We start from the raw sequence: 25,326 nt of genomic DNA on the forward strand, positions 1-25,326 counted from the left end.
TGACACAGCATTTTCTTCAGCTGGTCTAGTTAGTATTTGTGCTGTAGCAGGTTACACTGAGAGGTCCTCTTAATATCTCTAACAAAACAAAACATAAGCTTCCAGAAAGGATGATTTGTGCCCACGTGCATAGACTTTATCACCGTTATCCAGGTGATAAAATGAATAGATATTGATTGTTACTCAAAATTTGCTGTCACATCATTGCACTGGCTGACATGATCTTTTTCTATTAATACGACAACTGCAGCTTGATTTGAGTCCATCTCTTATACAACGGTTGTGCTTCAAAAATCAGCTGTGTGCTTCACGTGCAAAATCAGATGTTTTGATATTTTTCATTCCCACAGACAGTCCAGCTTTTTATGAAGGAAACGCTAGTGGATTAGGCTTTGGAGACTAGAGCGGTAGCTTTCAACACGTTATTAAAGCAAACAGATTAAGTCATGATAGTTGACCGTCTTTTCGGGCAACAGTGCTTCACATGATGGAGGACGTCATACTTGTAATTTAACGGTTTAGTCACCATGTAATAGCGACTTTGATGGCCGACTCTCTTCCTGCATCCAGATCTTAGTTTACATCCACACCATGACTGTCCACAAATATTAAGGACAAGAAAGTGTATCACACACTATTGCCATAACCACAAAAAAGTATATAATTATAAAACCATGACAAAACTAATCCTCAGAAACATTTGAAAAAGCTGCTTTGTGACCCAAAAAAGTGCTTTTGGTTCCATTTGGCGGACGAGGAAACCGAGTTTTACGTGTGCAAATTGGATGGGATGCATTAAAATGAGGCTTAACTGAGAGAACTCTTGAATAACGCCAACACTGTTTGAATTTCTTACTGCCAGAGTCGGCGTCGAGAAAGTAGAATCCTCACTCTTGTCAGTCTGAACGGAACACTGATTGATTCAAAAGCTACAACAGAAAGAAGTATCCCCTTCCCCACTAATTGATACTCTGTAGATTCACTCTAATAACCCAGATACGTATATGGAATACTCTGGCAGGAAATCTTCCCTGGCACACAAAAAAGAGCTGAATATAATACAATATGGAATTTGATTGCAAACACCAATCTGTGAGTGAGCAAACGGAGAAAAGAAGGCTGAATTCAACCTGCCACAACAAGATAATTTACCTTTATGTCTACAATACCAAGTCACACTTGTTTCAATCCTGTAAAATGAAAATCCATACAAGAAAGATGCAAAAACTTTTGCAGTGTTTTACCATTTTTCAATAAAATGCACTCAGTGTGTCTTCGTTATCATGGCGGGTTTTTGTAGACCAAAGCAGAGAGGTTGGAGGAACACCTGTGGTGTTGCTCGACTGAGCTTGATTTTTAATCCCTAACTGTGATTTCATAAACATATTAAATTTTTTCCTCTTGAAAAATAATAGTAGCTTTTATGCATTAGCTCAAGTGACCACAGCTGTTTACCAGCACAGAAAGACGGATGCATTGATTAAAGGTGGTGTTGCTGCAACAAGGCAGAATGCAGCATGAAAACATGCACCAGCTGCTTTCTCTTCACTCAGTCTCTTTCTGCCTTCAACCACTGCAAACATCTCACAGAAGATAATGTCTCTGTTTATCATGGCAGGATTGCGTGGCGTGTCTCCAGGAGGCCCATGCCAAGGTATCGCCTTTGAAGTGTTAATTGGATGTGCTGGAAGCCATCTTTGTTTTTAGGTTTAAAAAACAAATCAGAGAATGTGTGTGTGTGTGTGTGTATCTCTCCTGGATAACGCATTGAAACTTCTCTCCTCCATATGTATGACTTCTGTTTTCTTCATTCACCTCACTTCTGCTTTGATATTTTGTAGATGAACAAACTAAATCCTGCTGCCTTTCTCTTCTTGAAATAAAGAGAAGAAATTTAGAAGCTATCTTGCCATTTAAAACACGAAGGCGTGACACAAGAGCTTGAGGGAAAATACTCATTGAAATTTGAAGAACAATGGTCAGCATGTCTAAATTCTCATCTGACTTCTCTAATTCAGGTTGACTTTTTCAATAACGGTGCTGAGTTAACTCAATCTAGCAACAGACAGCGCCGTGAATTGCCCTGTCACTCACTTGGAGTTTTGCATTCACCACTAAACTTGCAATCTGCTCAGCTGTAACACAATTAAGCGGTATCAAATGAGAATCAGTGTTGTTCAGAGCATGTTTGCAAGGGGAGACATGAAGGGACCCAGTTGGTTTCCAAGAGCGGCAAAGGGACACAAAGAAACATCAGGACATTAAAGGAAGAGACGGAATAAGAATGGGTGCATGTGGCGGAGTGAGACGACGCATTAGAGAACAGATGAGAGGAAGGGTCTGAAGGAATGAGAGTAGCATGGAAAAACAATGCCTCCTACTCACCCAGTGTGACCTCAGTCTGCATAGGCATGGACAACGCTGGGTGTTTGACCTCACAGCTGAACAGGGCGTCATTATCCAACTGAGGGTTGAGGGTCCACGTGAGTCTGGCTTGGACCACCACTGAGCCATCACTTTGAGGGATGTGAGTGTGGCTGAAGTAGTATAGAGGGTCCGTGCTGTGCACCCACCGAGGGAACTCCCGGCTCACCACGGTCTCTGGGATGACCTCCGTTGCAGGACTGGGCTCAGCGGCCTGCTGGCCCTGAGTGTGAACACGTTGGGGGCTTTCTGTGTACAAACGGGCCGACCGCCCCTCAGGGTCCAGGAGCGAGAGGGACCGCTGCAGCTTAGTGTCATCAAGATCCCTGCTTATGAGGGGTCTGGCTCCTCTCACCCCTGCTGAGCCACCTCCCTGCTCATTGTTGGAGGGCTGGGTATAGGAGATTACCTCTATCAGCTCCCCATCCCGCTTGAAATACACCTTCAAGAGAAGAGGAGATATAGAGAGGGGTCAGATAAAGGGGAGACAGTACAGTGAGAGCAAGAATTGTACTTCTATTTCGTGAACTGCAGGAAAGGACGTGTGCCAACACTCTCAGACCGCTCGGCATCTGATACCGTCACACAAGCCATCCCCTGGTGTCTGTACGAGATGCGCTGGGCTTTTAATTAACTCTGATGTAAACCTCTCTGCAGCAATATGAAGACGCACCACGCTTTTGTTCAGAAGGAGGAAATGAGATGACATCAAAATAAAGCGAGTAAGTCCGTATACAGAGGGCGGACGTCAGGGTGGATGGGTCAAAAAAACACCAGACTTTTTCACAGGAGACAGCTGTTCATTTCCAACTCCGAGTCAAGACTCCCGTGTTTGTTACTAAATATTAGACTTTGCAACAGGAGACCAGGCCAAGATCGTGGTTGGAGTTTCAATAAAAGCATTTCGTCTGCTGTACTCACTAATAGAACTTTTCTATCGACATGTAACAGGTTCTGTGCCTGATAGTGAACTTTTATGCTGAACTGTTCCAAGCATTCCCCCAACCCCCCCCCCCCAAAAAAAAACATAAAATGAAGTGAAAGAAAGAAGTGAATTAATCTTGTATTAGAGTCAGTTTCAGTTGCTCCAGTAGTCTTGTACAGTCAGCGTACGGGGAGAACAACGGCTAGTTTAGAAGACAGAATCACGGTTAAGAAGAATCACTGGGTCAAAAAACTTTGCCAGTACGGTGGAAAACACAGACCACAGAGACCCAAACCAGTAAACCTCCAGACATCTGGAGAAGCACAGCAGAGCTTTCCCAGGACTTCCCTCACTATTTTCATTAACATCTATGGCTGCCTAATCTCCCGGCAGAGAATTAATGCCCATTCTAATTACTGGCCTCCAGATATCTGCGGTGAAATAAAGAAGATACACTACCTATAGTGATACTATTTTGGACAAAGAACTGTTTTTGATGAAAGAAAAGAGAATGTAATCTGCAGACCTTTAGGCAGATTTGGTCATTTGAATTCAGTTTGCTGAAGATCAAAGAGTAATTATTGTAAAGTCTGCATTTCATGGTATTGTTTGAGGTTTTTGTGGGGAGGTGGTTGAAGGATGCCACCTCAAGGGCTGATGCCTTGAGTAGGTAAACAGTAATAATCAGTGTAAACAAGGGCGGATAAGGAGAAGATTCGAGGAATAACTGTTTGATATTTTACATAAACGGTTATATTTTTAGCAGCTTCATTTTAAATCAAGGTTGTGCGGTGGCTAGGGGTTTTTTTAAATTTTTTTTTTTTTTTTTTTTTGCTGCCCTCGCTGACATTGTGTGTGCAGGCCAGGTGCAGTGCCATTATAGCACAGGCATTACTGGGTTGTAACAGAATTTATAGCCAACTCTAGAGTCTCAGGAGTCTCTCCTGTCTGTCCATCACAGCTGGTATGGATCCATATTGAGGTGCACCTGCCCAACAGGCATCAGGAGTGGATTAGTACCAATAACATCACGGTCCTCCTCAAGCGCCTGCTGCTTTAAAGGGCCCTGGATTGTCCCGTGGCCCCATCTACCTGCACCAGAGTTTTAACTCAGTGCAGGAGTCACTTTTTCTTCGAGTTTGTGTGTTGATGAGAGAAATTGTAGCACAGCGGTCATGATTTTCATTCGATGTTAAAGCTGTACTGGTTTGTATTTTCACCATTTCCAAGTCCCTTCTATTCATGCCCACACATGTTCACAATGCTCACTGAACTCATCACCGCCAGGTAAATTTCTCTGCATTCCACAAGTTTCTGTTGACATTCCCACACTGCTAGGCGGAAGCACATTGCTCACTCTTTGTCAGTATCCACCTCAACTGGCTGAAGTCTCTGGGTTGCATGCAGGAAATTTAGGTGCACAGCTCTTCTAGACTTTCCAAATGCTCTCAGACCAAATGGAACCAAGTCTGATCGTGAAAGACTGATCGTGACCGCACAGTTTCCAAGCCAAACAACTGTGGAGCCTCTTGTGAGGCGATATAGATCCACCTTTGCTTAACCAAATCTGCTAACAATGAGTGCATCACTGAGCTTCCACTCATTGGGGAGGGACCTCCTGAAGACTTTCTGATGTGGGTCTTTTTCCTGGGGTTGTGTCTAATGGAGAGCAGGTGTTGCTGTGACCACTGCAGGAGGCTCCTGGCTCCTTCCACTAGCTGCCCCACTCTGACAGTTGATGTACGCTGCTGCTGTCATATTCTCTGTTGTTGCTATGAAATGTCTGCTTGTCAGCAGCAGAGCAAAGTGCTCTTGCACTTTCTGCACCATGAGCAGCTCCAGTAAGTTTATGAGGAGGGATTTCCCTCCCACCGCTTTTAATTTGCACACAACCCCATCTGGAGAGAGACCCCTCTGTGTATACTGTGTGACATCATTCTTGATGACAGAGCAGAGGGATTCCAGTATGCTGCTGTGAGGGAGGGATGGTCTGCATTCACCTCCCGTGCAGAACTGGAACCACCTCTGGACTTATCCTCTGATGTGGAGCGGCTTACGTACATCCTAGCCAGCAGGTGACAGCACCGTCACCCCTCTGTGGGGTGTGATGTGTGACAGTCTTCAACCAGGCTGGGAACAGTTTTGCTCTAATGGTGGTGAGTTCAATTCCACACTCAGGTAAATAAATGTCCGGCGGGGAGCAGAGAGCTCTTTTGCTATTTTATCTGGAACCCCAGTGTCAGCAGATACTGAATGACTTCCGCGGTGCAGATTTTTTTTGTAGTATTTGCTTTGTATGTCAGTTGGTGGAATGTTAGATTTTAATGTGAGAACCACAAAAAAAAAAAAAAAAAAAATCACTTTTGTGACAAGTGAGATAAATGTAAAATTAGATCACTTTAACTTCAGTAGAATATCTAAAGTAGAATAACCCAAAAATGCTAAATATTGAGACAGAATTCAAATGAAACTTCAACAAGTTGTGACATTAAAGTCTTGCAGGAACAAGATTTGACAGCTTAAAGCATTCTAAAAATGTATGTGATTTGAATGGATTTCTGAATCTGATTTGAATTTCTTGGACAGGGCTAAGAGGCCACCAGAAAGAGAGAAGTGACAAAGAACACACACTATACCACATGTCACGCCCAAAGAAAATGAGACAGCAGGACCCTGTCTTTGTAAATATAAATCTAAACACAATTAAGCAGACATCTGTACATGTTGTGTGTATTCCCTTAAGCTAACTTCTAATTTGCTGAAATCTAATTTCCCCGATTTACTTGTTTGACAGGCGGAGATAACAGAAAGTGCATCTCGTCTTTCTGTCTGTTCAAATATGAGCAAACACTGATTAATTTTCCACAAGTGATTATAAAGCTGCCAAACGAACACTGAAGATGTCTCTCATTGTGATACAGGTTTTGAATAAAGATGCATCTCACAAAGTGACATGAACATGTTATTGTATGCTGCTTTTGTAAATGAGTTCCTTGTCCTTTGATTTCACTTCATTTCATTTATGACGGGGCAAAATACAAAAAAAAAAAAAAAAAACGAAGAAAACTTCCAAAGAAGCACCCTCTCTTCCTATAGCGGTGGAAAGCATAACTGACGTGGGCCGACCACTGCTCAGTGTGGCATGAATAGCAACAAAGTGCTGGTAGTCAGGACTAACCACGCCTGGCAGACACTCTCTGTCTGCTCTGGAAAAACAGGGTCTGATGGAGCTTTGACAGTCAGCGCAAGGTTCTTCTGTGTGGTTACCTGCATAAGGTGCCTGGGGAGAAAATGAATCCCCATTATTCAATTCAGGGGTACAAAATAATGGCTTTGTATTTTTTCAAAATAAAATGAAAACATTCCACAGTCCCTGCAATCATGGGAGTATATTTAAGCAGCTGAAGTCACAAAAAAAGTAGAGAGTTTCTTGGGTTGTTTGAGTTGAACCCATCACACTTGTTCACTCACTCAGAACATTTACATGACTGTTGGAAAAAGTTGAATTATTGCGTTAGAACCTAGGTAATGTGGTTGGGAATAGCGTTCTGTTCATGTTCCTTTGGATCTACTTTTCCTTGATAGTCTAAGTGTATAAGACATGCTGCCCGTTGCCGGTTGACTTGTTTTGGTATGCAATAAAAAAAAACGTCTAATTGCTAACAGCAGTCAGGGGGCATTTGCCCATCTTCTGCTCTGAAGGCAGACAACCTTAGGTGAATCAATTGACGCTTCCCTGTTCATGTATACTAATCTTCCCCTAACAACAAAAGTGCTGATCTTCCAAGAACCCGTGCCAAGAGTTATGTAAGCTTGGACTTAACTAGAATTTAACCATAGTGTCGACATCACTCACGCAAGCATCCCTCTATTTTCCCGGCAACACTGATTTTTACAGATGGACGTAATGCTATCAGAGGGTCAAACTGCGCTAACTTACGTCACTGTTTGTGTTGGAGGACTTATGCATGTACAGGCTGTGAACACTGCAAGAACTGGCACAGCCTGTAACTCATCTATAATCAACAGTTTGGCTTGTCAGGTAATATGTTTTGCCTTTGTAAGATTTGAAATGTCATGTTCGCTCTCATGTAAAAGAGGATTTTTGAGTGTTTTTGGCATTGCTGTTGTATTGTTCTCATACCGTGCGGAATAAAGTGATTATCAATCACGCCTCTGTTATAAATCCCCAAATACTTCATAGTCCAATATGTGCAGACAATGAAACCAGACACAAACCACTTACTTAATTCTGAAATGATGAAAGATGTAATTCTGAGCAGTAGCCTGTACAAATGCTACACTGTGGTGAAATGACGCTGCGATGGCATGAGAGGGATTTCGCATTTTCCCTGTGAATAGATATAATGAAGGCACCTGCACTCTGCACAGTGCCAGGTCACCCCCACCTCGCCTTCTCCAACCCCAAATCTTTTTTGAAAATGTAACAACATAGCATTCATTTACACACTTTTATGTTGCTGCAATTAATCATGGCAATGTCGAAAAGAACAAGGTGGTAATTTTCACGGTGACAGTATGATTCAATGAGAGAGCAGAAGCAAGAGAAAAGAGGAAAGAAAAAGCAGAGAGGCAGCGGGAGAGATCCTAGCCATGACTTCATCAGCTTTCTTTCTTATTATTAACTCTCATTATCTTTCCTCTTTTCAATCAGTGCTTACTTGTGCTCTGAGGATGTTCTAATGAGTGGCACTGGGAGGCTATTACTGATACGTTGCTAGCTTGCCTCAGTAACATCAGATGCCAACAGACCTTCAAAAATAATGACAGACAATTTCAACACATGCAGCTGATTGTAAGGCTGCACCGGGGCAACATAACATGTGAGACATCGCAAAAAAAGGTGATGGGAAGTAACTGCTGCTTGAGACACACAAAGTCCACAGTAACATGTGATCATGTCATTTTTAACAGTATGTTATGAGAAGTGAATGCCACAGGCTGCACTTAAAATGATCACGAGTTCTGGAGCATCTGAAGAAGAACATAGGCTCAGAGTGTGCGGCAGGATTACGACCAAAGTAGTGTGTTTACAATGCTGCAACAAAATGTTTGCAGGGGAAGGAAACTTTGAAATATGAATTGAAAGCCATTCTTTACCCAGGAAGTGTATTAGCGTTTCAACTATGCAGCTGACAAAGGCGTTTTGCCCTACTGCATTATTTCTTTTAACCACTACATAACGTTTCTGGGACTCCGGCGCGAAGTACTTGTGTATCCTAGATCCAGACCCTGAATCAGATTTTTTGAATATTTGAAAAGTGATTCAGGGTCGAGAACAGATCTCTTTAAGACAGGTTGCCGAGGCTGGAATTCCAACAAGCCAATCAGCATTCTTGAATGCACTACACGGTTAACTCGGGATGAGAGAGTAACAACACCAATGCAGTGAAGTAACAGATAGAATTGATGTTGTTGGGGTCTTTTGTGCTCTCCCCACAGGATTTGGGAAAGGTATGGCATGAAATGTATAAAAGGCAGTTCTCTCTCCCTCTCTCTCTCTCTCACTCCCTCAAAGAATGTTAATATGAAGCATTTCTCTGTTTACAAATCTGCACTTTGGAACTGCAGTTTTTAATGAAAGGACACACGACAAACTCAGAAACAAACAAAAACATAACATCGGTATCATCAGTAGCTCACTGGCAGCAGGGCATGCGAATGTTTGCAGTAGCTAGCTGCTACCAGGGACTGTTACCTAAATTAGATTTTGGTTTTCCCTAAAATTGCACATTTCATGTTTAGCAAATTTCTGGATGATTTGCTGACACTGGGCTGTTTCTGACCATGGTGCTGGCCTCACCGCGCTCCTTCCAATGGATTGCTGATGCTGACAGTCTGAGACCAAGAATAGCCTTCAGTGGATGAATCATTTTCAGGTTCACTGCTGGCTTGAATGTCTGCAGTTGTGAAACATGAGATGGGAGGTCCTACAAGTGGGATATAGTTTATTACTGTCATACAACTTTCTCCCCGCTAGCTGACCAGTATCACTCATCAGTCACGTTGAAGGCTGTGATTGGTCACCAATCTCCTAAAATGGCTGCAGTGGGACCCTGGTCAGACTGAACAATGATGTGATATAAAATGAATGTCAGGCCAATATTTTTGAGTACTTGAGAGGCAAAGCATACTTTTTGGATGAAGTATGGCTTTAACGATGTAGTCATTTATATCACAGCTTTCAGTCCAATGGTATTGTTTATTGTGGACAAGGAGTAACTACCATGGAAATATTTGACATAAATTAAAACGCAGGGGGAAAAAAAAAGAAAAGAAAAAGAAAGCATGGACTTTTTATGTGCCCTATAAATTGATTGTAATTGTACACTTGGCTGCACCCACAAACAACTCTGACATACAGGGTTCTGGGCTTCGACAAGTTTCTTCTTTTTTTTTTTTTATGTGGTCAACAGTAGAGGAGTTTATTTCACCCATTTCTCAGTAGCACTGTGGTAGCATTGCTTTTATCTTAATCAAATAGCTTTGCAGTAGCAATGCTCTTTTATTCACACAAGCGTATTTTCCCAAAAGCATTTCTTCACATCTCCTCCCATGTTTTTGCATAAAGCCGGGAGGTTTTCCCCAGGCATAACTGCCATTCTGGGCACCTGTGACAGTCATATTATGCATTTCTTTTAGATGCACATGCAACAAAATTATATTCAAAACAGGTGCAGAGGTGTTAGTGCATCTGCTCCAGAAGAGGTTTACGATGTAGTAGCCTGTGTTCACCACTTAAAGATATTAAATGACAAATATTTACGGAAAAACTCTTATACATTTTAATGTAATTCTACGATGTTGGTAACCAGAGTACCACAGCACTATTTTGCTTTGGTCCAAGTGTAGACATGATTAAGAATGTACATTACTGCATATGTATTCGCACATGTGTTACTTCTTTATCTAATTTGGATATGAAGAATATACATTTTTAATCTACAGTCTTTCAGTTAGCCAGAGGAAGGAACATTGAGCAATATAAACTGCATGTAACTCAAGAAGCAGGAGATGTTGGATGGAGTTCAACAAATTAAAATGTCTAGACCATGTTAAAATGAGGTGTCAGACATTACAATGAGCACAGGAATGATCCAAAAGGAAGTTGCATAGCAACAGGGAATTATTTCTTTATGGAGGACCAAAGCACATTTATCTCTACAAACCAAAAGCTCAGGTCTCTGTTTAGGACACACAAAAAAAAATCTCTAAAAGCACCTGATTTCCTTCAATACTACAAATTAAGGTAAAGACTATGGTGACAAATCACACTTGTACCTATGGTGCCAAAATGTTAATGTCAATGCTTGCATGCAAGTTAAAAGTAAAGACTAGTTTTCTCTGTCTATAGGGTGGAAATAAATGATATAAATGATAATGCATATTTTTCTTGCACTCTAGGTCTGCTGTTTCCTCTCAAACACAAACTAATACACAAACTAATACACACACACACACACACACACACACACACACACACAAACAAAATGTTGGCTCATTAGTTTTGTTTTTGTAATCAAAGAAACGTTATTTTGAAATACCAAAACACCACAGGCATTAATAATTATGATACAAAATTAATAATCTTGGTTTATAGAGCAATTTTCGAGCCATTTGAATAAAGTGCTTTTCAAGATGAGGACGCTTAAAACAAAATCAGAGACGGGTGCAAAAGCAACACAAATGACGCATATATATGAAAAACACTTGTGTCAGCAGGTACAGAAGGAAAAGCCATTTAATAAGATAATTAAAAGCAGCTAGGTCAACTAATCGGATGCTAAGTGGATGGTTGTTGCAGAACTGAAGAGCTAAGACTGAAAAGCATGACAAGGCTATTTATCAGTCTGGATAGTGGAAAAGTCTGGATGCCCAGACTGGCAGACCTGAGGTCGATGTAAGGATCTCTTTTTGTTTACTGGCATCTGATAATTCAGGGTCTTATTTTGTGACTGAAAGCACTTCAAAATGGATTCCAAATGACACGGGAAGTCAGTGTGCAACGGAGCTATAATGGTTGTGATGTGAGAGAATGACTTTGTTTCTGGATAATATCTGAGCTGCTCTTTAGAGTTACAAGCTGCTCTGTGACTTGAATGTGTAGGAAAGTGAACAAAGCATTACAGTAATTAAGGCAGGGGGATATAAGAGCATGTATAATTTCTCAGTAGTACTGAGGGACAAAAGCGACCTAAATTTGGAAATGTTCCTCAGCTGATAAAAACATGACTGGACTGTTTTCCTTATATATTGCTCCAGGCTAAGGTTGCTATCCAAGATAACACCAAGGTTTTTTGTAGCTGATTTTATATTAGGAGTGAGGGGGCTGAGGAGAGGCTGAATTTGTTTTTAGATGTGTTCAGGGCCAATAATGAGAACTTGTATTTTGTTGGAATTAATTTTTTAGAACTTGGGACATCTACAGCTTTTAATATCATATAGGCATTGATGCAATTAAGCTATTTTCCTGGTATCTGAGGAGTACAATAACAAGTGCAGCTAAGTATCATATGGATAAGTATGAAAGATGTTTTGATTATAAATGATCCATCCCAAAGGTGGGAAATACAGGGTGAACAGAAGAGGTCCCAACATTGTTCCTTGAGGTACCCCATGTTTAGTTTTCTTTAACAGAAAGTTAAGAAATATAAGCAGAGCATGTCCAGTAGTACCTGTACCTGCTGGTTTAGTATTTCTACAAGGATGAGGTGGTTGATGGTATCAAATGTTCCAGAGATGTTATGCAAAACTAAAACTGAACATGCGCCACGGTGTACAGCCACAAATTATCACTGGTCACTTTGTGTACAATTTACAGAAACTTCTCAAAAATTGCATTTTTTTTTTTGAGCGCCAGTACAAGTTAACCCAACATTAACATGTCAAGAAAAGGCCACCAAACAACAGTTAATTTGAAGATTGGCTAGAAGATTTAAAAGTCCTTGGAATGGAGAGCCAGTAGTGGTTGTACACATCTATTATCTTCCAGTTGTGTGAGTAGTGAAAAGACATTTCTAACCATCAGTGTTAGCGCACGCTACCGCTGCTGGCTGTTGAGACAAAGCAGATGGCAAGCATGTAGACACCTGAAAAAGTATATGGAATGCGAGTGATCATAGACTTGGCAATGAAACTGCATTTAACTATTTATGTGACAGACTCGGGCCAGAAGGCCACCTCATGTCAGGAGTCGAGAGAAAAATAAGCAAATGAAATCAAAATGGTTATGCAGAGGGCACTGACAAATAAAATGAATGATCAAGGGCAAAAAAAAAAAAAAAAAGGGAAAACATGGAGGCAGTGAGAGTGTAAGAAAAATGAAAACGTTGCTGTCATTGCAGCCGTTTCTGGGATAGCACCAAATTTCTGACTGCCAGCACCAAATGAAGGGAAGGAAGAAAGATTCTAAGTTAACTGGCGACTATGATAACGCAAATATGCCTCAAGGCACCTTCTCTCATACCACTAGAGACTAAACTTGATGATAAGATGGATTAATTTGCACAAATCAGAGAAAGGAAAACTAAAACTGCGTGAGACGATGGTTAGTTCCGGCTTGTGATGTCTTCCTGTGTTTGGTACATCTTAGCCGACTGACAGGGAGACTTTGTTTTTGTTACCATCAATTAAACTGATGCTTGTCGTTGGGAGCGGTGCTGTTGGCTTTGTGGCTACCTGCACTGTGAATCATTATGTTGTTGAGATACAGTTGAGTCTATTTCTAGTTATTGTGCTGTTGGCTGTGAGTGTCTTAATTAATATTCAGCTGGCGTTAATTGTGTGTACGAGCGCTGTAATTCCTGTCGGGGTACATGAGAATTAGTGCTCTTTGCTGTCAGTGGACCTGCCCTGCCGTGTGGGGGTGGAGGCCTCCAGACAAAAATTCCCCTAGCTGAAATTTGTCATAGTTATTTTGCAAAAAGCTCATGCCAACAGCACAGACAAACACTAAATGAGTTGCATCAAAAAGCAGAGGGGATCGTTTGAAGTTGGAGTCCCATAATTGGGCCAAAGCAGCAACATTCAAGCAAATACTTAGAAAATAATGACCGTGGACTATAACACAAACAGCACAAACGGTCACAGTTTTATGTAATAATGAGCTAATCCAGTGACCAAGTAACCTGCTATTTAGATGACATGGTAAGAGCAACAAATGCCCTAACAGTGTGTTTCTTATATCGACTTTTTGCAAACATTTGTTAACTCATTCATATTCAAGGAATGAAGAATTCCTGCAAAGATGGATCCAAATCCAGGTGCAGATAACAGCAGGGATTTGAGAGGTGGAGGTTTACTAAAGAATGATGAAACCAAACACAAGAAACTTACCCAGAATCCTAGAGGTGACTAAACTAGAAGCCTAATAAAGTACAGAGGTAAAGCATGGGGAAGACATGGCAGGCAGGCACAACACAATATCCAAACAGAGCACAGGCCATGACAATGGCTGAAGTACAAACTGAGCTAATCACACAATAAAAACCAGGTGGGAGAACACGAGGGCTGGGAATGAGCTGACTGGGACAATAGAAACAAGGCTGCAGCTGAAGAGGTCTGACTAACTTACAAGACACAGGTGATCACACACGAGACAAGGACAGGAAGTAAAACCAACCAAAACACAAGAGGGAAGTATATTCCAGGGACGTACATAAACAGGGATTCCTCTCAGGATAAAAAAAAGAGGGGAATCTACACAACAAAAGACACACTAAAGAAAAAAACAACTAAACCAAACAGGAAAAATACAAAACTCAAAACTCAAGAGCCCCTGATAACTAAAAAGCCCAAAATAGAAAATCAACAGCTAAAACAAGACTGTGACAATAACATTTTAATTAGTGATGCCATTAATATGCAGAATACACGAAAAACAAAAAATGAAAGTAATCTCTGCTTCTCACAGGAATACATTTGATGAATTTATGTATAAATACTGTAATACTATAAATACTGACCACAGACAGAGTGGGAGAAGTAGCACTACACTGGGCAACTTTTTACCAAGAAACTGTCAACTCCCTGTTGAGTCTGTCTAACTTTTCATGACGGATGTGTTCTTTTAGTCACTGTCCTTTGATTGTGCTGACTGTACTTCCGCTCATTCCAAATAATATTCCATTTATATTCCTCTTTACATGATATACTGTAGACCAAAGTCCGACTAATGACCGAGGATGTGTGGCCACACTGCATCCCTGCATTCTTCAAAGGAATTTCCTTGTGGAAACAGAGCTCAGACTGATTTGTTATGTTGTGACTGTGGTATATTTTTTAAATGTGTTTAACCTTCTCTGCTAGCTCGACCAAAACTCTGTGACATCTCCAAAAGGACTTGAGGTGTATGCAAGTCTCCAACACATTTCAAAAATGCCACTAAGATAAGAAGTCTCCACATTTCTTGTTGAAGTTGACCTCGGATCTCTCATTCAAGTTGAGATGATAAATGAGACTCAACGACGGATCATCTTACAGCCTCTTGCGGGTTTAATGCACAGATCAACCACCTCACATCTTACATTACAGACAGAACTCTCCTTACAACTTGCATTCACATTTTATACCTTTCGTTGACGTCATTACTCATGTGTGTGTACGTGCTTCTCTTCAGCAAGGTGCATCCTGTTTGGCAAGATACTGGGGTACAGTTTTACTGGAACTTTCAGTCCTCCCGTCCTCATATGACCTGAACTTAAGACCTTGTATTAACAATACCCTGTTTACTTGGAGACCAGTATATCTTACATAAACTTTCTCCAGACACGTATGTCTTACATAAACTCACGCCCCGACATTCTTCATTTGCTTACTCCGTCTATAACTTAATTCGGGGTGAAGTAATCCGTAAATGCTGTGTGGAAGGCAGTATTAGTTTTAGTTTATTCATTTGCGCAATCAAACACAGGTGAGAAAGAAGGGGTTGTAAAGGGAATCCTGCCTCAGTAAGCAAATAAAGTAAGATGAAGCAAAAAGAGAATAAAATTGATTTGAAAAAAGGACAAATAAACAAAAGAACTTGTGACTGTGTGCGTGCATGCATGTGGACACAAGCACAATTAGTAATCACTTCCAATGTGGTAATCCATGTAAATGTGTCTGAAATAAATGTCAACTTGCAAGATATGACAGTTTTCGGGGTCAGGGCACACAGGTATAATTTCAGTGAATCATTTACATTATATGAGAACAAATCGCACTAACGGCCCCCCCATTCACTCACAGGTGTTTTCACTTATATCAGCTGATTAAACCTCTTGTCGGGACTGTGTGGGTGCACCAACTGTACTTGACTAACATCTGACACTCATGTTAGTTTGGTTTCATCTGCTAGGGTGGAACAAATTATAGCTTGAGGATTTAACAACAACAACAACAACAACAACAAAAAACTATATATGGAGTTGGGTGGCAAACTTCCCGCATATTAACTTCACCCAGCTTCACACAAGAATAACTACTAACACCTCTGTGGGCATGCAGGACCTGCGTCTCTGGTGAAATGGATCGGTAGGAAAACAACACAAGGCAAAGTTGTAGGTTGTTATTCTTAGGGTGATATTGAATTCAGTGTTTCCCCTTTAGATTACTCACTCGTAAACATATTGTCTGGAGGCTGCTGGATTTCAATGATTAACTGAAAATGCACTACTCGGTTACTGCCAGTATTAACGATTCAGCTGCAGAGTGTCAATAATCATACGTGCTTAATGGCCATGAACAGCAACGCTGAATTTACATTACGTTGTCGCCCATCTTCCACATCCTGTATCATTATGCCCGTTGTAAGTTTTCTATTATCTTCTGACCCATTTTCCCACTAAAGCAACATTTGCCTTACGGTGCTGTGTTTCCTTCAGCAAACATCTGCTTTTATACATAAAACCAATCAACTACACTGAGAAGCCTGAAATTCTTCCATCTGTCATTTATATTTTCCATTCCTTTGGTGAGAATGTGCTTTGGTATAAATGTGTTCTAATCTAATCTAAAGTACAGTAGTTATCGTCACAGCCAGAGAAACACTAAAGTCTTTTGAATTGCATTTTTTTATTTCAAGACAGTGACTTGAATCAACTTGCCTGTTGACCAACTGCCAAAGCTGATTATCCTCAGAGTGACTTGCCCAGTTAGTCAGTCCTACTTACCGGCAGAAACATTTTCGATCTCTCTCCCCCTCAATTTAGTCATGACAAATTTTACCCACAATTCTGACTTAAATGGTTTTAAACCCTCTGTGAAATCACAACGGGGGGAACCTCACGTATAACACCATCACCCATGAAGTGGTCGGGGAACGGAAATCATTTTCACCTTGTGTTCCTTTCCCACTAGGTTCGTAATTGCAAGAGATCCACGTGCTTGGAGTCTGGAGTCCATTAGCATACACCTATGACCAATGATTAATGACCCAGTGGGGACAAACAGCGAGCAGCCACTCCACCAAAGACTGGAGTGTAGTCTTTTGGATTTTTCAGACCTGCATTGCGAAGTGCTGAAGGAGATGTAGGTGATTGCATGTGCCTCCATTTATGCAAAAAAGGTCTGTTTCAGCATGCACGTCTGATGATGTACAGTCATATTTCTATGTACAATCATTGATGTTGTGTCACTTGGTGATTAGATGAATTATTAGAGTGTGACCATCAACAATTAAATTAGCGCTGCAATCAATCACAGGTCGATCTCTATTGAGGGACAGTGGTACTGTGACAGCTACATTAAATGACTGCAGGTTGATGTAATCTGTGTGTTCATGCCTGGAACAACCTGCCTGCAGCTTGATGTAAATTCTCAAGAAGCCTTTTTGAGTCAAGTATTGCAAAGTGTATGTGGGAAGCACTAAGATCAAGGACTGTGCTGTTGTCATGCAACTTTTAAAAACCTATTTGAAGGGCTCTTTGACTGGAATGGTTATAACTGCTTGTGTGAGTTGATATCTTTAAAAACGCACAACCAGGAACAACACAGTTTCTTCTCTTTTCTGTAAACAACAAGCGTCTGTGCACACTAAAGGCAGGTCCCCAGTGGACAGGCAGCTCTGTATATTTTCAACAACAGCAACTCACCGATGGGGCTGGTTTCCCTCCTTTTGCAGTGCAGACGAGAGTGAAATTCTGGGCTTGGTATCGACTGAATGGGGCTGGAGTGTTTTCCGCCACCACAGATATGTTGTTAGGAGGTGCTGCAGGGAGGACAAGGAGAAAGCTCAGTTAAACAATTGACATCTTAAGGTTGCAAGTCATCGTTTAAACACAGGAAAACATTAAAGCGGAGAAAGCACAATGTCCCAATAGTTCAAAAATGGTGGTCACAGTGTGAGCTAGGTTCACGTTCTGACTGTCAGATATTTAGGATGACCATCTTCCGATGTGACGGCTGCTAAACCCAACACAACAACTAACAACCAACAGGAGGGTAGCAAGTCGCCAATGCAGTCAGTGTTACACGAGTTAGCCTGCACGCATCAGCCACTAACCGGCTTGTCGCGTCATACATCGTTACAAAACTAATATTCTGGTGAACAAATCTACATAAACCATGTCAAGATATAACTCCTGCAACAACCACATTTACCTGACAATTAGCAACCACATACACAATGAGATATACATGCTAATATCGCTACAGATCGACACGGTTCAACAAGTTAATCGAGTGGTCACCTGTGGTCTTGTTACACTGTCCTGGATAGATCCAGATGATCTAGATCCAGTCAGACATTTGGTCCAAAGTATGTTGTATCAATACATGCACAGACTGATTAGCTAGCATAATAATCAGCTGCATCTCTGATGAAAGGTGAAGCTTGTGTGTACAGTAGTTTTGAAAGATAAATCATGGCAAAGAAAAAATAAGAACCAGCCGTAGCAAACACGTGCAAAAAAAAGTTACAGCCTTTCAATCTTTGCTATGTGACAAATGCTGTTTGGAATGTGTCTAAATGATCTTGTGGTCCTGTCATAAACACCTGATACTCTTGGGCAAATCAGATTAAAATATTCATCACATTTTCTATACCTTTAATGAAATCTGAAACTAAATTTGTAAGTATGATGCCATGGCACCACTGTGATTTCCAAGTAATATGTTCCAGCTCCGTTCCTCCGCAGGCAATTGTTTCCCAAAATTATAGATTTATGTTCAAACTCCTCAAAAGCACCGACACTGACAGGCGGGCGAAAGACAAAGTGTCATCTTTCAAATGAGACCAACATCACGTGTTTCCTACATGTGGTATAAGACCAGCTTTGGGTTTACTGTTGGTAAGCAGTTATAGACAGGAGATGACAGGTCAAAGTGTTCACTGAGCATGTACATGCAGTAAAACTACTTGTGGGTAAAGAAGTTGTAAAGTACATAAGTATCACTGGCAGTGTTGTTGTATCAAAATTAGCACGTGTTCAATATTTGTGATGAGGTGATTGACTTCTTTCCGTGTGCCAATATAGATTATTTTTTTCACCTGCTGCGTCGTGTTGTGTTGCATCTCTTTATCCAGGTGTAGGTGCTCCTGTCAGTGTGAGCGTCTCTGTGTGAAACAGTTGGGTTGGTGAATATTTATTCTAAAACTTGTTTCTGAGCTGTGCTCACTCTTGCTGCTCAGAGTGCATCCCTGCAGGTAGCTGCAGGTAGCGGCAGGTAGCTGTGTGCCTGCATGGTGGCAAGCAGCTGGTTAGCAAGCATCATTTGTGCTGTGGGTAGTGTAAGATGTAGCCGCTGTGTTTATGTCTGAACAGGTGAGTTTGCTGGATATGTGGTAAGGCATTGTGTCTGAAAGCGCAGCTACACGGGTGCCATTTAACTGGTGTATCTGGTGTAATCGCTAACACAGATGTTGTCACAGGTTTACCAATTAATCCGCTGGAAAATTTCCTCACCGTGAAATCCCTGGTGAAAACCATTAACATATGGATAGGAACTCCTGGGTGAGGAGGCCAGCAGATACACACACACACACACACACACACACACACACACACACACACACACACACACACACACACACACACACACAGGGTAGATTGAGCATTCTTTCAGCCCACTAAACAAGTTACCATTATTTAATAATGTGACACTCAGGCTCCACAGTGTCAGAAGTAATAACCTACTGTCCCTGCACACTTGCTGTTGATTCCTCATGTATTGACCTGCCTACATTTCACAACTTGTTCATCGTATGATCTACATGCTACACACTGACTTATTAGATCTGTGCTGTGCAGTGTGGCTAGCGAAAAACGTATATGATTTTTAAGAGAAGGAACTTTAAAAGAAATCGATGGATCCACGTTCTCCATCTATGTATCTATTTCCAAACAAAAGGAGGATCTGCTGGGAGACTCCTCTCTTAAAACGGTAACTGGGTGGTTGGGACAATATGTTCAAAATTCCCAAGGGCTCATGTGAGTCAGATGAGGCTGATAAAGTAGAAAATCTCATACATATCATATCACTAACCCTCTGCCTGAATCTCCCTGGGGAAGTATATCATGGTAGTGTAAAAGCCAAAACATGTGAGCAAGAATTCACAGCATTATGGGGAGCACTGGGAAGAGAATAAGGTAATGAATGGAAATCTCCAACATCCTCCAGAAAATCAGCTGTTCAACATGCAGTGCTGGAGTCCTTGTGCGGTGGCTTAGATATGAATGTGAATACTTCATAGACAATATTGTGGCTGAATCAGGGAAATATCAACACACACATTTCAAAAGACTACACTTCAGCGGATGATGGCCAGCAGCACAAGGACCAGTTGAATTTTCATGAGGACTGCTGAGTATCACAAGGCACTTTTCACAAAATTAGCTGAAGAGATTTTAAGATGCAAATTTCTGATGTTTTTCTGTATATCAACAGGACTTCTCCTTTTCACACACCCTCTGAATCTGGCGCATTATATCCCCGAGATTTTTTCCTGTTTTCAGGATACTTCAATTAGTCAACGCTGTAATCAGAATTAGAAACTCTCAAAGAGGTGATAGAATTTCTAAAATCGAGCCACTAGCCATTCTTTTCAGGCAGATGAAATAATGAGAGGGGCCATGCAGGGTGCACTGCCTTTTTCATGTGTCACTTTTATGTGTAAATCTGTCAAGCGCTTTTTAACAGACATGCCACAGCAATTAAATGATTAAAAGCAGGTGGGGGTTGGTAGGGATTTAGCTGCTGGCCTCCATGCCTCTGCATTTCCACACCTCTTAATTGCTTATTGATGGGATTCATATGGTTGTAAATTAACCTTAGAACACTCCATTAGCTCACGGACAAGCCTGTCTCAACCTGGCATATGATAAGCTGTCAGAGGTGTCTATTCCTAACCACTGACACTCAAGCACTTGACTGAGAAGCACTCTGAAGGGCTCCTAATGTGGTGAAGGAAAAAACTATTATACTCTGGAAAGAAATCATACATTTCGCAGTCGTTTTTTGCCAGGAAAGTTTCTCTTTTAAGTGTATTATGCAGTTACAAATTCTGACTTATTTTCCCAGTGATAGCAGCAGTTAATTGCAAGAAGATCAACCAGGAGTTTTTAATGCAACAAACCACACACTTTTTTTTTTAAAGGAAAAAAAGAGAAATAAAAAAATTAAAAAGTAAATAAATACAAAATCTATCCATCCATCTATTTTCTATACTGTTTATCTGTTATGGGTCGGGGGGGGGGGGGGGTTGGGGGGCTGGACTATATCCCAGCTGACATTGGGTGAGAGGCGGGGTTCACCCTGGACAGGTCGCCAGACAGTCACAGGGCCATCAGGAGCAATTAGGGGTTCAGTATCTTGCTCAAGGACACTTGGACATGGTCACCAGGGGAAGTGAGGATCGAACCAGCAACGCTTCGGTTTCTAGACGGCCACACTACCTCTGAGCCACGCCGCCCTTTGAATCAAATCTTATCAGATTAAAATGATAACAGTGAAATTGCAAATTTCCCCATGACTGATAAGTATTGATAATCCCTTTGGCAAAGCAGTGAAGTGATGCTTTCTTTAGTTTAAATAAAAAACACAACCTTGTAACTGCTGGGATAAATAATCATTCAGCGTGATGCAGTTATTTCAGGAGGGCTGCTCACTGATCATGATGCACTGTTGTTTTCTACCCGTGGGGGGGTCTCGATGAAATATCTCAAATGATTAAAACCAACGACTGTTAGCATGCTATTTGTTACATCCCTGTGCCGGATTTGTGGCGAGTGGTGATGGAATCTAAGCCTTTCATGACTCTTTAGTTACAGCTTTTCTTCTCCCACTTAGGTTGAGTCATAATTTTCTTTGTTTTTGCAGTGCAGACCTCTCAGTTCACACATTTAGTGAAGGTTGCATACCAATAATTTCAAAAGAGATACATAATTAAATTTCTCTCTTGACAAGGTCACTGCCTCGTATGTTGATGGTGCTATAGGGAGAGGAAAATGTATGAATCAAAATGCAAAAAAAAAAAAAAAAGTCACCACAGTTGAGTTTGCTAAACAATATGCAGAAGCCTTGGGAAAAATATCAAGAGCGCAGAAACTTTGAGAATAAAAGGAAATGTCAATATCTTTGTCATTCTTCTGGAGGCTTCTTTAAAGACTTAAAAGATCCAAGCACGGATATAAAATTTCCAAATCCTCTACGCACCATCTCTCCCTTTCCTTTACATAATGAAAACTCCACAGCTACACAGTGTACAGGCAAAAGTAGATCTGCTCCGTGTGCCAGGCATTCTGATTGCCACACACATGTTTTTCATATTTGCCTGAAATTGATCATTTTATAAAGCAAAATATTTGCATATCCAAATAACTCTGGAGAAATAATTCAGAAATCTATCCAGGTGCACCAACGGCGAGATGAATCCACTGCTAGAACCAGGGTTACACGTTGTATGTTGCCGTATGTGTAAACTCTGCAGTGGTAATGAACACAGTTTCAGTCACTGGGATGGTTGTTTTTTCACACTGTGCAGGTAAATCTACTGATAGAGTTTGTTTCCTGGATATATGGATTGGGATTAAATCAGGAACCTTGTTCACAAACATTTCATGCAGCACCAAAAAGTTCTCCAAGACTTCCAGAAGAGCTTCCTCTTCAAGTCTAATTGCAAAACTGTTGAGAGCAACTCCTGCAATGGAGCAGTGCAAGAATAAACGCCAAAACTGGTGGGGGAGTTCGTGTTGTGCCCTGGTCTCAGCCTCAGCGGGGGTTTTTGAACGGGGTTGCGTGTGAAATAAAATCAGTGGTTCACACCAGCCTAATATATTTAAAACAGGCCAGTCAGTACTACTCTAGATGTACATCTGAAGTACATTTGTTGTCTTAAAAACAGTTTCCAGCTACATCATTAAAACAGGACAAGTGTGAACCTCAGTTGTGGCGATGTCAAAGTCCTGCTTTGTTCAAAGTGTAAAGTTAGCCTTGGGATAACGGTTGCATTTACGCCTAAAAAAAAAAAGTGGTTGTTTTGATTTTTAATTATCTTGTGCAACTGAATGTGAAAGTCTTTGTGTGTCACTGTATTCTCTGCAAAAATCCAGAATCCAATGCAAAAATCCTACTGGCTGTTAGCCAAGGGAGCCCAGGTGATGCTAACTTCCAGGTTGGCCTACAATGCCTACTGATGCTAAACATTTGTTAGATATCTGCAACTTCGACACAACCTGGGATTCCCTGATCAACTATGTAAAGAAACCCAGTTTGGACCAGTCCTAACTTAAATAACAGAAGTCACAAAAGAGTTTCTACGCAGAAAAAGAAATACTCGGTGATCATCACTATACCTGGAACTGCTACAGACTGGGCTCTTTCATTGCAAAGAGTGGCATACATTATCATCACACCCATCAATCACTGCACGTTTGAGAAAACCGCCATTATACTCGGTTGAGGAGGATGTTACCTTTCAGAGATCTTTACTTGCCAATGTGAAATGACTCCTTCCAGTAGGTGGTGCAAAAGCAGATTGTGTGCTTGATGCAATTTTGGTCAAACGTAAGAACTTTAGTCATCTTCATGTACTGAGGAAAAGCATTTCATCAATTATGCCATCACATGTTCCACTTCCATGTAATTCATGTCAAATTCATGGTGGGTTAGTTGATAAGAGTTTGTGTTCATTAAAACAGAGACCAAGTGAAGAAGAATGAAGATCGCCCTGTAGCAGGAGGTGTCGCTAACTTCAAAACACAACATCCCATCATTCAGGTTCCAGGGCATCAGAGAGGTTACTCTACCTGATGACACTCTTAATAGAAGAGTGGAATATTTAATTTTCAAAACTTACGCCCCAAAGGACTGAACACAGAGATTCAGAGCTCATTAGAGCTCGTCATGCTCTAAGGAGCGTCTGGATCAAAGAGACCTCTATAATATGTACTTCAGATGCTCTGTGCTTATATTACTACGAACGAATCATGAAAATTACCAGGCTGATGTTCTCATTCATCAGATATGCCATTTCTGCAATTTGCACATAAATTCGGTGATGACAATGTGCTGTGATATTTCCCTTGTTCCTGTTCCTTTCATCTTTTTCTGACTGTATCTGCTGACTGATTATATACGTATACACATTTGCAGTGTGAATTATCAAGACGGTTGAAGATATTATTCCATATCAGTGCATGTCAAATGGGTAGAACATCATCTGTTGAAAATCATGAAAATTTCAACCAGAAATACAACATCACCGTGACGTGTGACCATTAGCATTTGACCACCACCATTTCTTTTTTTTTTTTTGTCAGGTCATCCTTGAGTCCAAGTAGATGTTTGTACTATATCTGAAGACACTTCCTCAAGGTGTTCCACACACGTGAGGTGACAGTGACCTTATCCCTTGACCTTTGACCACCGAAATCGTTTGAATTTATCCCTGTGGACATTTCAGGCAGGCGGCACAGTGGTCAGCACTGTCGACTCTCCACAACAAGGTTCTGGGTTTGAGTCCCGGCTGGAGCACGGGGTCTTTCTGTGTGGAGTCTGCATGTTCTCCCTGTGCCTGCGTGGGTTCCCTCCGGTACTCCAGCTTCCTCCCACAGTCCAAAGACATCAAGAGGGACCAGGTTAATCCAGACTCTAAATTGACCGTAGGCGTGGCTGGGAGAGCCAATGGTTGTCTGTCTCTATGTGTTGGCCCTGTGATGGACTGGTGACCCATCTAGGATTAAACCCCCCCCCCCCCCCCCCCATGACCCTTAACAGGTTAAAATGGATGGATGAATGGATGGACATCTGAAGCAAATCTGAAACAGTGCCGATCAAGCACTCCAGAAATATCACTTTAAAGAGAATGGGATGGACGGATGGAACACCTGAAAACATTATGCCTCCAGTCAACGGCTGTTACTGGTGTGGAGGCATTAAAATGTACTACTAATTATTTCAAAGAGCAACTAATGACACCGGATGAAGATATTTTCATGTGTGGGATAAAATGGGTTAAATCTTGGTTCCATTGTGAATGTACTTTATGAAATCTACAAGCAGGGTCGTGCAGTGCCCGCTCAACAAGAATCTCTCCATCCATCTCACTTTAACCACCTGTTATTTGTCCTCAACCACCATTTCTCTGCAATTGTTCTAAAAAACAAAAAGACAAAAAAGACACTGCAAATAGGATTAGTGAATATGCGGAACAGGAGTACGTTTATTGCTCCCACGAGACCGCTTTGCTTGGCCTCATAATTAAGGGATTTAGAGCTCTAGAGACAGCTGGACTCACAAGAAATGCTCCCAACATCCCCTTATACTAAGCACCCTGGCCTTGAGTCCACGTCTCTGGGGTTTTATTCTTAGTTGATGGTTTGTGTGTGTGTGTGTGTGTGTGTGTGTGTGTGTGTGTGTGTGTGTGTGTGTGTGTGCGCGCGCCACTGCAAGAAAAATAAACGGAGGTCTTCTTACTTTCACTGGCAGCATTTCAGTGGTAAGATCTGCATATTTTACTTGGTGTTTAAGAGCCAGTA

The 25,326-nt window shown here is 41.3% G+C and overlaps 1 protein-coding gene across 3 annotated transcripts in view; it reads right to left on the minus strand.

Moving 5' to 3' along the window:
• Positions 1 to 25,326, minus strand: part of igsf21a (immunoglobin superfamily, member 21a) — a 184,424-nt gene that overhangs the window by 18,639 nt on the left and 140,459 nt on the right. For all 3 annotated transcript variants that reach the window (XM_086200105.1, XM_086200104.1, XM_086200106.1), the window contains 2 exons: positions 17,443 to 17,558; positions 2,386 to 2,866 (listed from right to left, as the gene is read on the minus strand). In XM_086200105.1, the coding sequence (XP_086056231.1) occupies positions 2,386 to 2,866; positions 17,443 to 17,558 (597 nt within the window). The remainder of the gene's footprint in view (positions 1 to 2,385; positions 2,867 to 17,442; positions 17,559 to 25,326) is intronic.

This window comes from Aulostomus chinensis, chromosome 3 (assembly GCF_037954235.1).
Source record: "Aulostomus chinensis isolate RoL2024-O1b breed Wild chromosome 3, RoL_Achi_v1.0, whole genome shotgun sequence".
Classification (NCBI taxonomy): Eukaryota; Metazoa; Chordata; class Actinopteri; order Syngnathiformes; family Aulostomidae; genus Aulostomus; species Aulostomus chinensis.